This window comes from Schistocerca serialis, chromosome 11 (assembly GCF_023864345.2).
Source record: "Schistocerca serialis cubense isolate TAMUIC-IGC-003099 chromosome 11, iqSchSeri2.2, whole genome shotgun sequence".
NCBI classification, from domain to species: domain Eukaryota; kingdom Metazoa; phylum Arthropoda; class Insecta; order Orthoptera; family Acrididae; genus Schistocerca; species Schistocerca serialis.
The window spans coordinates 50,029,543-50,048,053 of record NC_064648.1 but is presented as its reverse complement, the minus strand read 5'-3'; the positions used below and the strand labels follow the sequence as shown (position 1 = coordinate 50,048,053).

The 18,511-nt window shown below is 43.4% G+C and overlaps 1 protein-coding gene across 1 annotated transcript in view; it reads left to right on the top strand.

The window, feature by feature from the left end:
* Window positions 1-18,511, top strand: part of LOC126426993 (uncharacterized) — a 229,065-nt gene that overhangs the window by 187,916 nt on the left and 22,638 nt on the right. Inside the window, exon 7 of the mRNA XM_050089151.1 lies at window positions 17,412-17,510. Coding sequence (XP_049945108.1) covers window positions 17,412-17,510 — 99 coding nt within the window. The remainder of the gene's footprint in view (window positions 1-17,411; window positions 17,511-18,511) is intronic.

Below are 18,511 nucleotides of genomic sequence, written 5' to 3'. Positions count from 1 at the left end.
CCCCTAAGTTGTTCCTACGTCTAGTGAATGATTCCATTAATTCACTGCCTTTAAATCCTGCCACTTCAGTTGCCCTGAAGGATTTTTTCCTGTTGGCTACTGAGTTATTGAATAACTGCAGAGCTAATATTAAGTTAATTTGTTGAAATGATGACGGATCCGAGTGGGTCGAAATTAACTTGTAGACTTTTAATCTGGTGATTTCCGAGGAATTCTTTTGTTCATAATCTCTTCAATAAAAATTGTACCTTATAATTTCATTGTTGCAAAGTACCTCCAATTTATGACAAAAATTATTCCTTACACATTTTATTACATGAATAGCATCTGAAACTGCCCAAATTATTCTTGTTTCTTCAGCTGGATTTGATACAGAGCAGGTAACTATTTTTTATGTCACTAATTCCTAGACACTGCCAGACCTTTTTATTTGGCTGACTGCCATCAGAACTGAATGCAGTAATTCTTATTCTGGCTTGCTCTTGAATCAATTTCTGTGAGATGAAGTCATCAGTAGTTGCATTGCAAGCAGCATACACAGCAACAAGTTGGATCTAGTTACACAGTTGAGCTACAAATGTAAACAGCAGAACATGATTTTCAAGTTTATTCATATGAGTCTTCGGGAGTATATTCCCCTATATTGATGAACTCATCAACACTGAACAACATGCTATTAAAATGAGCTTCTTCTTGGAGCTTAATTTCATCAAAAATCTGTGCACCTATGTGTTTGTTTTCATCTCATCATTGCTGAGAATAAGTCTTAATTGTTTCCATAACTGGCATAGTGATTCTGTATGAGCATCTGAAACCCGTTACTAAATTTCGCTGATGGTGTTTTGGAAGGAAGTGGCAACAATCCGTGCTTCAAACAATGTCTATATCCTTTGGGTGACTTAATTTTTAAGAGCACATTGTCCAGAAGAATCTCTGTTATCATCCACATTCCCTTATTGTTTCCCAACAGGCTTTTCCTTATTTGGTGTCCACTATGATTTTCTGTTTCTTGCTTAGTTTAGAATGATCTAAGAGATGTGACTGAACTGTCTTATGCTTTTTGTCTGAGGGGTGCTTTAGCCGCATTTGCTATTCATAATTTAATATGTAATCACACAGCTTCCAATTTCATATACTTTAATGTTCTTTTTAATTAAATTACTGCTGTGTCTGGTACCATTTGGTTCTGCAAACTTCCCTTGATAGAAGAAACACTGAGATCATAAATTCTTATTCAACATTTTTCCTTTGCCACAGCTTCTTTCTTGTGAGTGTTTTACTCGTGATTTTCTGTTGTGCAATACTTTTGATAGATATTTTGAAAAATTGGGAAATAAATGAGGAATGACTCCTCATTTTAGAGACCACTTTTGTCTTGGAATTTTGACTTATTTACCATTGATGACAAACAAGTCTGCTTTTGTGAGAAGTTCCTCAGTGAAATGTGAATCACACACAAAACCATGGTGAGTCAGATCTCTATCTTTCTGAATTATTGCTCTCACTCATTTGGAAAACTCTGCTACATTTTTTGGAGGTCTAAAAAAGGCTTACCCTTACTTTCTCTGTTGCCTGATCTGCACACTGGAACAATGCACATAGGCATTTTTTGTTCTTCTTCTTATTCTTATTCTTCTTCAAAAATGAGTAACTAAGACTCTTAACACCACTTTACCACCGTAGCCTTCAACTCTGTGATGTGAATTCACAACATTTCAAACAAACTCGCATAATAAGCATAGACACTACCAACACACACCTTCCAATATGGCAAAATCATGTCAACTTGAGCCTGAAATGACAGTTCTGCTTGTAGTTTACGGGCTTGCCATCTGCCCTACACTACCTGTGTTAACACGCTGGAAGTCAGCACACTTTCTCTTCTGCTTGCTATGATCTAATGTTTTTATGGCAGTTGTGACAGCCATTAATAGAGCCCTACAATGTGTCAAATGGATCACCCTCAACTGCAGTTTAATTTTTTAGTAACTCAGTGAGCAGTCTCCAGGCTGTTGATTGATGATGCTTTTGTCACCCTATGATGTGTGCTATCCACAACTTTCTCTCTTAGACCTTAATGCGTCCTCCCATGGGATAAATCAGCTAATATTGACATGGATGTGGACAGGACATGTGACCTCAGCACATGGGATGAACTGGTGCTCTCAGCACTCTCGTGCACCTATCATTACCTTTATTTGATTTGCAATGCACATCATTACCTTAAAAAAATAGAAGCACATAAAATAGCGGTGTCAACTGTGTTAGTGATTGTCAAAGAAGAGTGGAGAAAATCATAATGAAGGTTCTGGACTCATCAGTGGCTTGAACAGTGAATTGCTGGCAGTGGAACAATACATAATGCTGTCCAACGATCAGAGATATTGTATTTGTTAACTTAATTGGATTTCCATCCCATTTTCAGTTTTAAATTGAATACGGTTATGGTATAGTGTCTAGTGTCTCAATGTCACATTGACTACCAGCACTCTTAAATAACATACCTTATCACACGGATTTCAAGTTCAAGACTTGTTTTGTAATTTCATGTGAATGGAAGTCGAGATTTTACCAAATTTGCACACTGTCATTGAAAAAGATATTTACCAACAGGATAAAAACATAAGCCAGTCCATAAACCCATATTTTACAATATGTTTCATAACAGTAAAAACTTCTAGTGTGTAACTTGTTTTTACTTTCTGGCATACTCTGGCTGGCTCGTCAAGGTTTCTGGCCACTGGGGAAACAGTCTAGTTGTTGGCCTTTGCAACAAGAATTGCCTCAAATACATTGTTTATAATAAATAACATCAACTTTTGAGATAGTATTTCTACTTTTGAATCACTTAGGAAAGAAAGGAATAGAAGCAAGCGGATGTGAACCTGCTACCTTTCTTTTCTCAGCTCACAGCCCATGGTGCCTTCAGTTGTGTGCAGCTGGTCGACGTGCATGTAACATTTCTGCACTGTGTCTGTCAGTTGGCCTGACTTTGTAATTTGTTAATAACAATATGTTTGCAATGATATTAACAAGTCTGATGTTATGTGTTGATCGATTCAGTTCTTTCAAAGCTCTTAGGAGCTTACTAGTCTTCACTCTAACTAATAAGGTTATTCTGTGCCCCCCTCCCCAGGGGCTCTCAGTTCTTTTGTGATGTCATGCATGGTGCCCCCAGGGCCCATTCTTCCTTTCTGGCCTGCATTTCCTTCACCATGCTCCTCCTCTCTGCTCCCTCCTTCCCCTCTCTTGACGTATTTATTTATGTTGACCTTACTATTCACCTGTTTCTCCGCATTCCTTGTGATTTTGTTCCTCTTGCCTGTTCTCTTTCATCATTTTTGGCATTTTTGGTCCACCCTTGGTGTTTGACCTCCACTTCTAAATTTTCTGTCTTTAGTGTGAGCCATTTGAGGAAGATCTCCGTCTGTAGTGTCTATGATGTGGATTATTCTCTGTTCCTGCCTTCCTCTCTTCCTTCTCCACCATAACCCGTACTGCCTCACTAGGTCACCAGCATGTGTAGCCAGTCCATGTGGTGGGGCTGTTATGTACCCATCTGGCATAGCCCCCTGACAATACAAGAATCACACTACTGATGCATGAGTTGCTACCTCCCCATGTATGCCAAGAAGTGGTTGCTTGTCATCCTGGAGCATCAGAACTCCTAGCGACAGCTGTCCTGCCAGGTGGCCGTTGCTGTGGCTGGGTGGTGCCCATGAGGAGAGCCCCTGATCGGAGTGGGTCGTGTCAGGTGGATGCTTGGTGTACAATGCATATCAAGCTGCAGAAATCTGGCTGTTCTCCAAAGACCATCACATTTAGTGGTAGAGGATCATTGAATGCTACTTCATATGATCCTGCAGCTTTCCCTTCCCTGGCTGCACTTTGAGAAGAGGGCCAGGCTCACAGTCTTTGGATGAAACACTTTCCCTACTACCTGGTCTGTATTAGGATTCACATTCACCACCATAAAGCTGTTGTTTCTTGTGGAGAATATAGAGGACAAGTTTGGCAAAGTGGAGTCTCACAGTAAGAAGTGGTTAGGCTCCTGTTGATCAAAGCTTGTTCTGCTGCCCAACCTGCAGCTCTTGTGGTTGCCTAAGTCATTTCCAGGTGTCTATTATCCGTCACCAGTCTCTGCTTATGATCCAGGAAGGGACTGTAGGGATCTCACCCTGCAAACTTATGAGTAGTTCTGGGCTAATCTGGAGCAACACAGTGTTCATTTTGTTTGACATGTGGAGAAGTGTCGTAAAGACAACCACACCAATATTGGCACCTTTATTAGGCTTTGTAGGGGATACCCTCCCAGAGAAAATTAAGGTTGTGTGTTACCCCTGTGATGTGGAACTGTACGTCCTGCCACCCATGAGGAGCTTTCAGTGCTTGAGTTTTACGCATATGTCTTCCCACTGTACAGCGGACCTTCTGTGTGGTGACTGTAGCCACCCACTCCCTGAGGGAAGACCCTGTGTTCCGCCACCTGTGTTGTAAATTGTCATGACTGCCACTCACCATGGTCGCCAGGTTGCCCAGCTTTCAAGAAAGAAAGAAAATCCAAGAGGGCAAGTCCCTGGATTGTCTATCTTATTCTGAGGCTCACGAAAAATATGACCAACTCCAGCCAGTGTTGATTTCTTCCACTTTTGCCTCTGATACATCCTTCCCCCTCACCACTTCCTTACCCAGTTTCATCCCCCACTCATCCCCACCTCCCCTGTGGTTCCCATGCCCTCTCCTCTGGTCGCCGTTCACCCTCCCTGGTTGAATAAGTGCCCCGTTCTTTGCCACCTGCCAGTGATGCCCCCATCACCCCCTCCCTCGGGACCCTCCCCTGTGTCTCTCTGGCCATAGGCTTGCTACCACAACTCAGCTGTGGGGTGCACCATTTGTGCACCCCAAAGTCGCCCACTCTATTTTGTTTCCAGACCTTGTGGGAGCCTGCTATCCATCTGTGGCCTGCCCTCCTCAACCTCCAAGAGGAGGTCACCCCACCCTCGTATGTGAAGACCACTGACCCAGTGACATGACCTCCCCTCAGCTTCTTTATGTCTAACCTGGTCTCTAACCACACAATAAATGTGTGTAATTGCTAAGGATATTACTGTTACCTACCAGAAATACAGCTTATTTTCTCTTGCTTTGCATTGTATCTTTTCCTGTCAAGAAACGCTCTTTCTTGATGACCACTCTCCAACTTTTCATGGGTATGGGGCATTCTGTCAAAACCATGCTGACCGTGGGATAGCGTCTGGAGAGGTCTGCACTTTGGTTCACACCGATGTCATTAGTGACTGGATCCCCATTTGTACTAATGAAGAAGCAATAGTGGCATGAGTGCAAATGACCCCAGCAATCACCATTTGCAGTGTCTACATCCCTCCAGATACAACACTTCCTTTTGTTGACAGCCTCCCTTGATACAGAAACTCCCACCTCCATATCTCCTCCTCGTGGTTTTCAGTACACGCCACACCTTTGAAGGAGTGGCATTTCAATGGGTAGGGGTCTTCTGATTGAACAAAATCTTACAGACTTTGATTTTTGTCCTGAATGACAGTTCCCCTACCCACTTCAGTGTCACTCATGGCACCTTTTCTGCTGTCAATCCCACGATCTCCTCCCCTGCTCTGGTGGCTTCCCTGCATTGGTCACCACATGATGGTCTTTGTGACAGTGAACGCTTTCTGGAAATTCTATCATTCCCCTGCTGCTGCCTGGCAGACAGGCCCCCATGTTGGGCATTCCACAGAGCCAATTGGCCTTTATATATATGTCTGCAATGCACTCTGACACCTCTCTGTTGGATTGCATTGATGCGCTTGTGTGAGACATTTCTGCAACTATTCTTCATGCCACTGGCACTGCTATCCCCCTATCTACAGGTCCTTGTCATTGACTGATACCATCATCGATCAAGGAGGTAGTAGTCTCTATCGAGGGTAGCCAATAGGCCCTGCAACAATTTAAATGTCACTGTTCACAGACCAACCTTATTGCTTTGAAACGACTTTGCAATACCATTGGCATCCTGTTCCTATCCTGCTATGTTTCTCTGGCAGAAATGCCAAGCTGAAAAACCTCCCTCAGTTTCAACCCTCACCAAGCTGAATTCTACAGTGAAGCCTTCACTGAATGGGTTCTTGCAGGCTCTTACCACTACACATGACACAGCCCTAGGCCCGGATACCATCCACAACCAGATGATCCAACACTTGGATGTTACCCAGAGACAACATTTACTCAGGATCTGAACTGCATTTGGCTCACTGGTGCCTTCCCCTTGCAATGGTGAGACAGCATAGTTGTCCCCATCCTTAAGCCCGGGAAGAACCAAACATCTCTTGACAACTACTGCCCAATTATGCGGACCAACATACTTTTTAACCTGCTGGAGAGGTTGGTTAGCTTCAAATTATGTTGGGTTCTCAAATCTCAGGGCCTTTTATCACTGTATTAGTGTGGCTTCTGGGAAGGATGGTCAACAACTGACCATTTGCTCAGATTGTGAGCAGCAATCCAACAGGCTTGTACTATCCGCCAACTGCTTGTCACAGTACCTACATAAGGCATACAACATGGCTTTGTGCCATGACATTTTAGGTACCCTCCATAACTGGGGCTTCCACAGCCCCTTCCAGTTTTTATTTGCGAGTTTTTATCCCACTGGCTCTCCAGTGTTTGAGTCGTCATTCACCCCTCAGATCCATAAGAATGATATCTCACAGGGTTCTGTTTTAAGTGTCACACTCTTCCTCATTGCCAGCAATGTGCTTGTAACCTATGTTGGCCATCAGGTTACCCTGGCATTATACATCGACAATTTTTGCAGTTCCCACGTGGTAGCATCTGCTGAATGCCCGCTCCAAGGCACCATCTGACGGGCCTCTGCATAGGCCCTCTCCCATGGCTTCCAGTTTCCTCCCTCCAAAATGCAGGTTATGCATTTTTGCTGTCTACCCACAGTGCACCCTGATCCAAAACTTTATTTAGGAAACCAGCACCTAGATGTTGGAGCACAGTCTCATTTCTTGGGCCTTACTTTCGATAAAAAGCTGACATGGCTACACTATATTCACCACCTGATGATTACCTGCATGTGGAAGTTTAATGCGCTCTGTCTTGTGGTGGACACATTGTGGGCTGCAGTTTGTGCTACTCTTCTCCATGTTTACTGTGCTCTGGTTTTGTCCAGACTAGATTATGCTTGTGTGGTTTATGGCTCAGCAGCTCCTTCCACTTTGAAACTACATGACCCTGTTGTTCATCATTATAGGGTGTGTCTGGCTGTCAGTGCCTTTCACAGTAGTCCCGTCGACAGTCTCCTATCACCATTTGATGGTTCCCTGACCATCCTGTATACCCCATCATCTTTGCAAATGAGGGATGTTTCCCAAGATACCCACACTCAGGTGGGACTGCTGGTTGAAATGTGTCTCACTTCCCTCTCCCCTTGCGGCTCTGTGGGTTAGAAAGGCCCGAAGTGTTCATGTCTGTCATAAGAGGCAACTAGAAGGAGTCTCTCACCTTTTTACCCTATGAGTTCAGGTCCCATTTTATGGTTTGACCTGTCACTTTCAAAATTCTACTGAAATGTGGGCCATATGGGGAAGGACACCTTAAGTGGTGCAAGAGTTATTCATAATGCCCTTAGATTCGATCTCCTGAATCTGTCATCATGGCTTTGCATCTCCACCTGTGATTCAACTATTTGGGCAAGTACGCTTTCTGGGGTATGTCATCTTCTTCTGTTTCTCCTGTCCTCTTTTGCCCCTATGACAGTACTGGATTTCTCTGCACTCAGTATCCAGCATGGTACCCAGTCCATTGTGGTGGGGTCATCATGTACCCATTTGGTGGTAGCCCCCTGACAACACAGGGATCACACTGCTGATGACTGAGCTGGAAACTTCCCATGTATGCCAAGGTGTAGATGCCTGTCTTCTTGGGGCATCAGGACTCCCAGCAATGGCCATCATGCCAGTTGGCCTTTGCTGTGGCTGGATGACACTTGCGAGGAGAACCCCTGATCAGAGTGGGTGGCATCAAGGTAAATGACCTGCAGTGAAGCGGACTATGTCATCTCTTGCTGGTGACCGTACAGCACCAGCAGTCTGCAAGAAGGGCAAGATCGAATACAATGCTACACCATCGGAGGAACATAGGGCTACAGAGTGGAGAGAGCCATATTAGCTTCGGTTTTTAGTCTGTAGTAGAACTGATGGGGACTCCTTTCTACCTACGAAGACTCAGTTTTTCATTGAACACCATGAGGATAAGTTTGGAGAAGTGACAGTGCTGTCCAAGATGCAAAACAGTACAGTCTTGTTTCAGACAGCATCCCCAGCCCAATCCTGGGTGTTACTTGCTTGTGACCAGTTGAGTGATATTCCTGTTTCCGTCACTCCCTATAAAAGCCTCAACATGGTCCAGGGGATCATTTTCCATCGCAATCTCCTCTTGCAGTTTGATGATGAGCTCTGAGCCAATTTATAACAGCGAGGTGTTCATTTCATCCGGCGCATTTACAGGGGACCCAAAGACAGGGTTGCTACCGGTGCCTTAATCTCGGACTTTGATGGTGATTCATTGCCTGGAAAGGTCAAGTTGATGCTTTACCATTGTGACCAGCCTCCTTTCCCTATGTGGTGCTATAAGAGCTGGAAGTTCAGGCACATGTCTTCCCACTGCAATTCCAGTGCCACATGTTGAGACTGCGGACATCCACTGCACCCAGATACTCCATGTGCGCCACCTCCCACTTGCATCAACTGTGGATAGCGCCACTCCCGCTGCTCACCAGACTGCCCAGTACTCCAAAAGGAGCAGAGAATCATGGAGTACAAGACCCTGGACCAATTTACTAACAAAGAGGCTAAATGTAAATTTGAAAGATTACACCCCCATTCAGTTGACATTAACATGTACTGCAGCTATGTCACGATCGCCGTCCCAAGTGCCAGTGGTTCCTCACTCTGTGCCGTGAACAGTGAGCCCTCCAGGCCACCAGAATACATCTGCCCTCTTGGTGGTAGGGGGCAAATCTTCCTCCGTTGGTCCCAAAGCACCTACTTTGGTAGCAAGGCATCCACAAACACAGGGGACATTGGTCCCCTCCCCCCCTGCCGGAGAAACAACAGCCTCCTCTGGCTCCTCTCGTGTGGAAGGGGTCCCTTGGGGCCCTCTCTCCCAAGGTCTCCACTAAAGCCATGGTAGACACTCGCCAGTTGCTCAAGGAGCCAAAAGCTGCTGGACGAAGAGCTTCACGGTCTTCTTCCATGCCTTAAGCTGCTTCAGAGAAATCTTCCCAGCCAGTCCCCAAAGAGAAGCAAGAGAGCAATCAAACTAAGAAGTAGTCTGATAAGAAACAGGACCCTCTGGTGGCCTCAACACCACCACTATCTACCAATTCCACATCTGAGGATGCAGTGGAGATCTTAGCATCACCTGCAGACCTGGATCTCACTGATGCCTCATCCAGCATAGAAATGGCTACAAATACTCAGTCGGTGGCAACAGATGACCCTGAGGCATAACCTACCTCCTTGCATGCTTCATGCCTTCCCAGCCTCACGATAACGTCATCGTCCGGAGGAATTGTGGCAGTTCTTTCCACCACCTGGCTGAGCTGTGGCAACTCTTAAGTTTTACACCTATTTTCTGCATTGCCCTTAAAGAAGCCTGGTTCCCGGAAATGCGGATCCCTTCCCTCCATGGCTATAGGGATATTACAAGAACTGTAGTGACTATAATAGAGTGTCAGGTGGAGTTTGTGTGTATGTTCTTAACTCAGTCTGTAGTGAAACTGTGCCCCTTCAAACCCCTCTTGAAGCTGTGGCTGTCAGAATAAGGATGACTCAGGAAATAACTGTCTGCAGTGTATATTGGCCTCCAGGTGGTGCAGTACCCCTGAACGCATCGGCTGCACTGATTGATCAACTCCCTAAACCTTTCCTACTTTTGGGAGATTTTGATGCTCATAAATCCTTGTGAGGTGGCACTGTGCTTATTGGCTGAGGCAGAGATGTCAAAAATGTACTGTCACAACTCGACCTCTGCCTCACCAATACAGGTGCCACCTGGCGACATCATATCCTTGGCGACATTATACAAGTGGGGTCTCCGAGGCCCGCTCCTGATTCTTATCCAGAATTTCCTGTCACTTCCTACTTTCATATCCAAGTTGGTGACTCCCATAGTTCCCCCCATATCCAGGAGAATGGGGTCCCGCAGGGCTATGTATTGAGTTTATCTCTATTTTTAGTGGCTATTAGGGGTCTAGTACTGGTGTTGCTGAGTGGCACCTACAGGGAGCCATCCACAAGGCACAGTCATGGGCTCCAGCCCACAGCTCCCAGTTCTCGACGACAAAGTCGTTATGGACTTCTGTCGGCATTGTACCGTTCATCTTGAACCAGAACTTTAACTTACAGATGATTCCCTCACTGTAGTGGAGACGTATCGATTCTTAGGACTGCTTTTTGATGCCCGATGGACTTGGCTTCCTCGCCTTTATCACCTTAAGCAAAAGTGCTGGGAGCACCCGAATGCCCTCCGCTGCGTGAGCAACACCAACTGGGGTGCAGATCACTCTACACTGCTGCAGCTATACAGAGCCCTTGTTCAATCCCACCTTGACTGTGGGCGTCTGGTTTATGGTTCAGCGGTGCCCTCAGCATTGCATTTACTCGACCCAGTGCACCACTCTGGTGTTTGACTAGCGACAGGAGCTTTAAGGACAAGTCCGGTGACATGCATCCTGGTGGAGGCTGGAGCCCCTCCATTGTAGGTCAGGTGTGCACAACTGCTTGCCAGTTACATTGCACACATTATTCCTTCTATCTGAACTACAATCCTTGCCTTTACCACCTGTACTTGAGGTCCATTCACATACACCTCCATGGTGTACACCTAGGCCGCGGCTTCATCTGGACCTTTCACGTGGCCCAAAGGACTCAGTTCACCCCGCATCTCTCTGATGTCACTTCCTCCCAATTCTTGACATTTACTGAGACCATGAAGTGGTTTACGCTGATGGCCCGATGGCTGATGGTCACATCAGCTTCACGTATGTCCATGGAGGACATATTGAATGGCATTCCCTGCCTGATGGCTGCAGTGTTTCCACTGCACAGCTGGTGGCTATATCTCATACTCTTGAGCATGTCCGTTCATGACCTGGGGAGTCATTTCTTCTGTGTACTGACTCCTTGAGCAGCCTATAAGCTATCATCAACCAGTGCTACCCACATGATCCTTTGGTAGCGACCATCCAGGAGTCCATCTATGTCCTGGAGCGGTCCGTTCGTTCAGTGGTGTTTGTGCAGACCCCAGGACACATCGGAATCCAAGGCAATGAACATGCTGACAGGCTGGCCAAACTGGTTACACGAAAACTGCTTATGTAGATCGGCATTCCAATAACTGACCTGTGTTTGTTTTTACACTGCCAGGTTTTTCGGCTTTGGGAGACAGAATGGCATAGTCTCAGTATGTACAACAAACGGCGTGACAGTGAGGAGACTACTAATGTGTGGCAGTCCTCCATGTGGGCCTCTCATGATTCTCTACCGGGTCCACATTGGCCGCGCTTGGGCGACCTGCAGCTATCTCCTGTGCCATGAAGACCCGCCTCAGTGTCGATGCGGTGCCCAGCTGACAGTGGCCCAAATTCTGGTGCACTGCCCCAGTTTGACTGCCCTGTGACGAAATCTTTGATTACTGGACTCGTTGCCACTAATTTTATCTGACAATGCCTCATTGGCCGATTCAGTTTTACGTTTTATTCATGAAGGTGGGTTTTATCATTTGGTCTAAGTTTCAGTGCATGTCCTTTGTCCCTCTGTGTTCTCCTTCCTAGTGCTTTTAGACTGGAGGTTTTAATGTGTTGCACAGTGGATGGCTTCTCCTTTTTATTCTTATGGTCAGCCAGCCATGGTAATCTGCTTTGTTGTTTTAATCTCTTCTACCTGTTTCTTGGGTTTCTGTGGTTTTCTTCTCCCCTTTGTGCATTTAAGTGTTTGTTGCCCTTCTGTAGTTCTTGTGGTTTTTCCTTTCTCTCTGTTTTGTGTCGTCAGTCTCACTTGTTTTATTTTCACCCTTGTGGCAATGTGTTATTCAGAACAAGGACCAATGACCTAGCAGTTTGGTCCCTTTCCTCCTCTTTTAAGCCAACCAACCAACCAATCCTCTGTTGGGATCTCCACTCATTGGAAAATCTCCATCTCCATGCATTGGAAAGTGCCCTGTGTATTCTCCCCCCCCCCCCCCCCCCCCTCCTTTATGATGCCTGGAAAACCAGTTAGGATTGATCTATTTCAGGGCCCTAAGGTCTCTGTCACCCCTATGATATTCTGGCATCTTCTATGTTCCATCCTTGAAGAATTCCAGAGTGCTGCCATCCTCTATACTGATGGTTCTAAAATGATAGATAAGGTGGGATAGACTTTTACGCCTCCTACTAGCATGGAACACCATTTGCTGCTGGGATCATGTAGTGTGTTCACAGCAGAGCTGATAGCCATTAAGAGGGCCTTCCATTTCATTACTCAGGCTTCCCTTTGCAGTGTTTTAATATGTGCTGACTCAGTGAGCCACTTGCAGGCTTCATCACTCTTTGGTCTCTGCTATCCATGAACTCCTCTCTGCCCTTGGCCTTGTCACCTGCTCCGTTGTCTTTCTCTGGGTCTTTTTGGGCATCCCAGGCAATGAACTGGTAGACTGTTTGGCTAGAGAGGCATATACTTACCACCCATTCCATTTCATGATTTCAGGTGCATATAAGAGTATACTCGTCAAATCCCTCTTTGCCAAAAAGTGAAATGACATCCGGTGCACTACTGCTCTAATTAGTACACTCTGCACGGTCAAGGAGACTACTGCAGTTTGGCGCTCTTCTTTCTGCTATTCTCAGAACAAGTCCACTGTCTTATGCTGTCTATGCATCAGTCATACTAGGCTCACACACTGTTTTCTCTTGTGTAATGAGTCACCCCCACAATGTGTCTGTGGAGCCAGACTGACTGTATTCTATATATTAGTGGAATGTCTCCTTCTTTTGGCCCTTCGTACTAAGTATAGTCTTCTAGTTTCTTTGTCTTTAGTATTAGCAGGCGATTCACAGATGGTTGAACTGTTCCTCAGTTCCCTACCTAAAAGTGGTTTTTGTTTTCACTTATAAGTTTTGCTTTCCTCCCGGATCAGGGGCAAGGTGGTTGTGGTTGGATCTTCTCTTTGTGTTTTCTAGGCTTGCACCCATGACCACTCCCCTATGCAAAGACCACTCTCTCATACCTCTGTCCATCCAGTTTTTACATTTGGCCTACCCTTTTATGCCTTCTACTGCATTTGTTGTAAATTCATCCTTTTATAGGTCACTCCTCTCACTGTATCGACCCACTTTTAGCAGATACTGTATCTTAGGTAAACAACTTTTGAATCATGGGACTGACAACCTTGCCATTTAGTCATCCCCCACATGCCCACATCAAGAAAGAAAGGGTGAGAGAGGGGGGGGGGGGGGAGAGAGGGGTGATTACTGTGTTCAGGCCTTAACTTTGAGATGTTGGAAACAGTTCCACCTATACTTATTGGGTCAATATCACTGTTGCCTCTGCCAAAGAAATGCTTTATCCTAGCAGATTCTTGTTTAATAGGACTAGCAGGCATTAATTGTGTAACAGTGATAAATAAATCTGCTCATAATCACCAGCAGTAATGTATTTTTCACAGTTCATCATATAGTAATGTCATCTGTTGTTAAGGCAACCAGTGATATTAGCACACGCAACTAACCAGTCATAAGTGCAGCTAACTCGTGTCTTTGAGCTAACATTACACCAGTGTGAAATGTTATGGCACCTTTTCACTTTTGAAAACCGTATATTACTTAAACAGCATGTACTAGCCTCTCTAAATTGATCATGGCTGCTAATACTGCCTCCAACACCTAAAGTCATTTCATTAAAATCATCCATCTTGAAGATAGTCTGCTTCCCTTTTTCTCAGCCTCACTCAATCTATGATTTACGTTCTGTTCAATGACATGATCTGGGTAAGATGTAACATGATGAGCATCTTGAACAAACACTCTTGCGACAAACGGCTTCTCAACAAAGGTTTTAAATTTCTATTGATAACATCTTCTGTTCAGATTTTATTCATTTTCCGTAACACATCTGTATCGCCAATATAATAACAGAAACTCAGGTTGCTCACACGTATGTGTGCTACTTAATTCTGTGAACACAACCAGGCAACAACTGATACATGAATTAAATCATACAGATTCTTTCATCTTTTTTGCTTTCTACAACACAATATCTTTTTTAATGATAATTAAAGGTCGCTATCCCAACGACATCTGACAGTGTGGCATGGCTATCAGCTTTACGCATATGATGACCAGCTTTTAACAACACCATACCCTGTTACAGCAAGTCTGCCCCTGTTGCTCTGGTGTTTTCAAACCCATTGCACAGTACACACTATTTCTAACATCAAACTGTACATATCACAAATACACTCGTTTTTGATAGTATGACTTGATACTGTTTTTCCTTTGATATGAATATTACATATTTTTTATATGAAGAGTACTTACCACAAACTGTGTATCGAACCATGTCATTGAAGGAAGGTAGAGCGGGCCAGGCATGTGCTATATTCTCTCACGAATATCAGCATATGAGCTACAGTTTCATCATAGTTACTGGCTCACTGTTAATGACATACACAGATTAAGAACTGTACCTACAAATGTCAATAATTCATATTTAATATGGAAATTGTACCAAAAAGGTGTGCTTTTGGTAGGCAGTCATTGTGCCATAGCATTGAAAAGATACATTTTTATAGATTTCAAGTTATAAAACTTAAAATATCAGCAACAGGAAGCCATTATCTATGAATATTGACTTTCCTGTCATTATATTATAACAAATGGTAGCTAAAACGACACATTTTGAGGAGATCTTCTATTTGCTGGTGCTTCAAAACAATTTATATTTGTACCATGTACTCGGTGAGAAATAAAACCCACCAAGTATGATATTTAACGCCATTCAGTATGGTGGCTGCTTTTTTTCTGCTTGTGGCATGTAGCAGTAATACATCCCATCAGCCACGTTAATGTCCGTGAGGCAAAAATCTAACACACCAGATTATTTATTTCATGATCTGCAGCATAATGGCACATGGAATACCATGCAGTAACCTCAGCAGCTCCTCATCCACATTCATTTTCGCTTCCCTTGAGAGAATGATGGTAGTCCTAGTGCCTGCCCAGTTGCCTTTCACTGGGTCCAAAATCTTGAGAGCATCACAAGGAATGAACTAATCAGACGAAAGGCTAGAGAAGTGATTATTGTCCAACATTTGCTTTGGTGATCCCAGGGTGTGAATTTGTGGGTGCAAATAAGACCTCTCCTTACTCATCATCTGCTGGGCTACTGCCCCCTCTAATAAATTTTACACTTCCATTCCTCCCAGAATGAGTCCACCATCTTATGTCACCTAGTCTTTGACAGTGCCAAATTAAATGATAGTTTTATGTTACACAATGAGCCACCCCCACATCATTTTTTGTGTGCACCCTATTCTCCCTTTTAGGGATAGGACTCTAATGAACGGACGATGCTGTTCACCTATGTAACGCTTTTGATAGTAATGAATTGGTAATGGGACACCTGTGGGAGGGACAGCTCCCATCATATGTAGAGCCCTGGGGGACATTTGTGTGGCTCATCCACCGATTGATATGATTATTTCTCTCACTTTGTTTTCCTATTTTTGATACAACTGATATCCATTGCTTCTCACTTTTACTGTTAAATATCTCCTGGCTAGAAGGCATTCTCTATCCCTCAATGTCTTCACCCTGAATTGCTTTGGCAGGAGTTGGTCAGATTTTTCTCTCCACAGATAAGCCCTGGGAGTCCCTAGTTCAATTGCCAAGCTATGTGCTGGCCCGAGCCGTATACCTTCACTTGTCAAATTGTTTCTCAGCTTTATTGCCTTCAGTGCCTCAATTTTACCACTCCTACATACTTCCATACTTCGATCAAATTTCTGGCTGATGTCAGTAACTCCAGAAGAACTGCTTCTTGACTGAGGGATTGATGACCATGCTGTTTAGTCCCTTAAACCCCATCCGACTGACAAAAGAAATGTATTTAAAGAAACTTTCTGTGATGCATCAGAATGTTAATGACTTACCTATTCACGCAATGTAGAATGTTAAAAGTTGTATTATGTATGCTGAAGCACTATGGAGACTACAAATTAGCAGCCCATTGCTGAAGGGAAAATATGCAGAAAGGAGGGATTGTTCAACTCTTTTGGAACTATTAGCTTCTGCTTAGATCTATAGTTGGAAGACTTTTCCTGTGAATTGCTACCACAAGAATGTATAAAATTATCAGCACTGATCTAGTAGTGCTTTTTTTCCTTTCATTTTCAAATACATATGTGTGAGAAAATTTTTTAAGTAGAGCCGGTAGTCAAATGAGCACAGTGTAGGGAACAAGGAATGTGCATGTATGTGTGTGTGTGTGTGTGTGTGTGTGTGTGTGTGTGTGTGTGTGTGTGTGTGTGTGTGCATGTTTCTCATATAGCTTGAGAAAGGAATTTCATTCCAAAAGCTAGCAAACAAACCTCTTGTTTGTGTATCTGTCGACAACGCAGCACTTATGCCTTTCGGTAAATCGTTCCTTTATTCCTAAATAATTTTTTATTATTAACCAGAACTTTCCATGCATTATTATAATTTTAAGTACATTAATACATAATTTACCGACTTTTTTAATTTTGTATTTCTCTCTCTCTCTCTCTCTCTCTCTCTCTCTCTCTCTCTGTTGGCATGCGACTTTTCTGTAGGAAAGTTATTAGAAAGCCAGCCATGAATAGATTTGCTTGAGTGTTTTATGGAGACAAAGGAGAACCTTCACCTCCAGAGTTGACTGTAATGTCAACTCCTTGCTGACAGAGTAAAGTCTGGTGCTGTATCTGTGTACCACCTGTCTCAGCCCTATGCAATCTTTTCTTTTTTCTGTTTTAATATTACCATTATTAGTGTGAACAATTTCAACATAATTTAATCTCACTCTTCAATTATAAGAAAAATCTAAGGAAAATAAACATAGAGGTAAAGATAAATACATCAACACTGAAGGACAAAGATTGTAAGAAAGGGGTGTACTGCAGAACAGGTAAACTCGTAGTCATAAATTTAATGATGAAATGGAAATTTGCGTAAATGGAAGCTGTATTACAAGAGAAGGAACCCTGCATCCAAAGCATTGTGTCACCTTTTATTTCTTTTCTTCTCAATATGTGCTGAAACTTAGTAAGTGGAATTTTTGTTACAATCTAGATACAGGTGTAGTATGTTTTTGTTATATTTTTTCCAGGTTTGCCTGCACAAATTGCATCTAAGTTCAAATGTGGAATGCCACGGTTTTGGCATAAGGTTTTATATATGTGGATTGTCTACGCTGACAGTATTGAAGGTAATTAATTTTTTAAGCTAATTTTGGCATCTACTGTTTAATTTTACAAAGCTAAATGGCAGAATTAATAGTTAAGACCCATACCTGTGAATTTCACAGACATGATTGAAATTAATAAAATAGAGTGTACAGTTTTTGGATCAGATAACTGTTGGACATTTAGGAGTAGAAGTTAAGGTAAAATGTATGTCCTTTGAAGCGCTTGTTGAAGAAGAAGAAGAAGAAGAAGAAAACATTAAATATGACTGTCGGGAGGAAACAAATGTAACTGGAATAAAATGTGACAGGTTGGATCCATTGTAAGTGAGAGAAATACCAAAGAAATTAATGTTATTAGTTAACAGTTACATGCTCCAGGAGTAACTTTGGATAATATATCATAATGATATTGAATTGAGGTAGTTTGCAGGATACTGACTTAATTGATATTTAAATTTGATTGCATGCTGACCATTTACAAATGAATTCACATATAGGATACACTATTTATTTTGATAAAATAAGTGTGTATGTAAAGCTTTTGCACTAAATATGCTACTGGTTTCTACAGGGTGACAATTATTGAACTATATGGAGGGAGAAGAAAGAAAAAAAGTGGGGGAGGGGGTACAAACTGTGGCGTGCACACACTTCATTGAACATGTAAATATCAATTAATATATTCAGATTTATGTTATGACATGTTCGATGTGCCTGCCATCATTGGCGATGATGTGGTGCAGACGAATAGCGAAATTCTGCATGCCCCACTGAAGTGTCAGAACAATGCTGTTGATGACCTGAACGGCTGTTTTCAGCTCGGCAATGGTTTTGGGGTTATTGTTATACACCTTGTCTTTAATATAACCCTACAAAAAGGACTTGCATGTGTTCAGATTCAGAGAATATGCGGTCCCCAGAGTGGTCCTCCCAAACATCGAACACTCTCCTGGCTCAGTGGGGTTGAGCTATGTCTTGAATGACCCACATGTTGTGGAAACCATTGTCACTTTGAATACTGG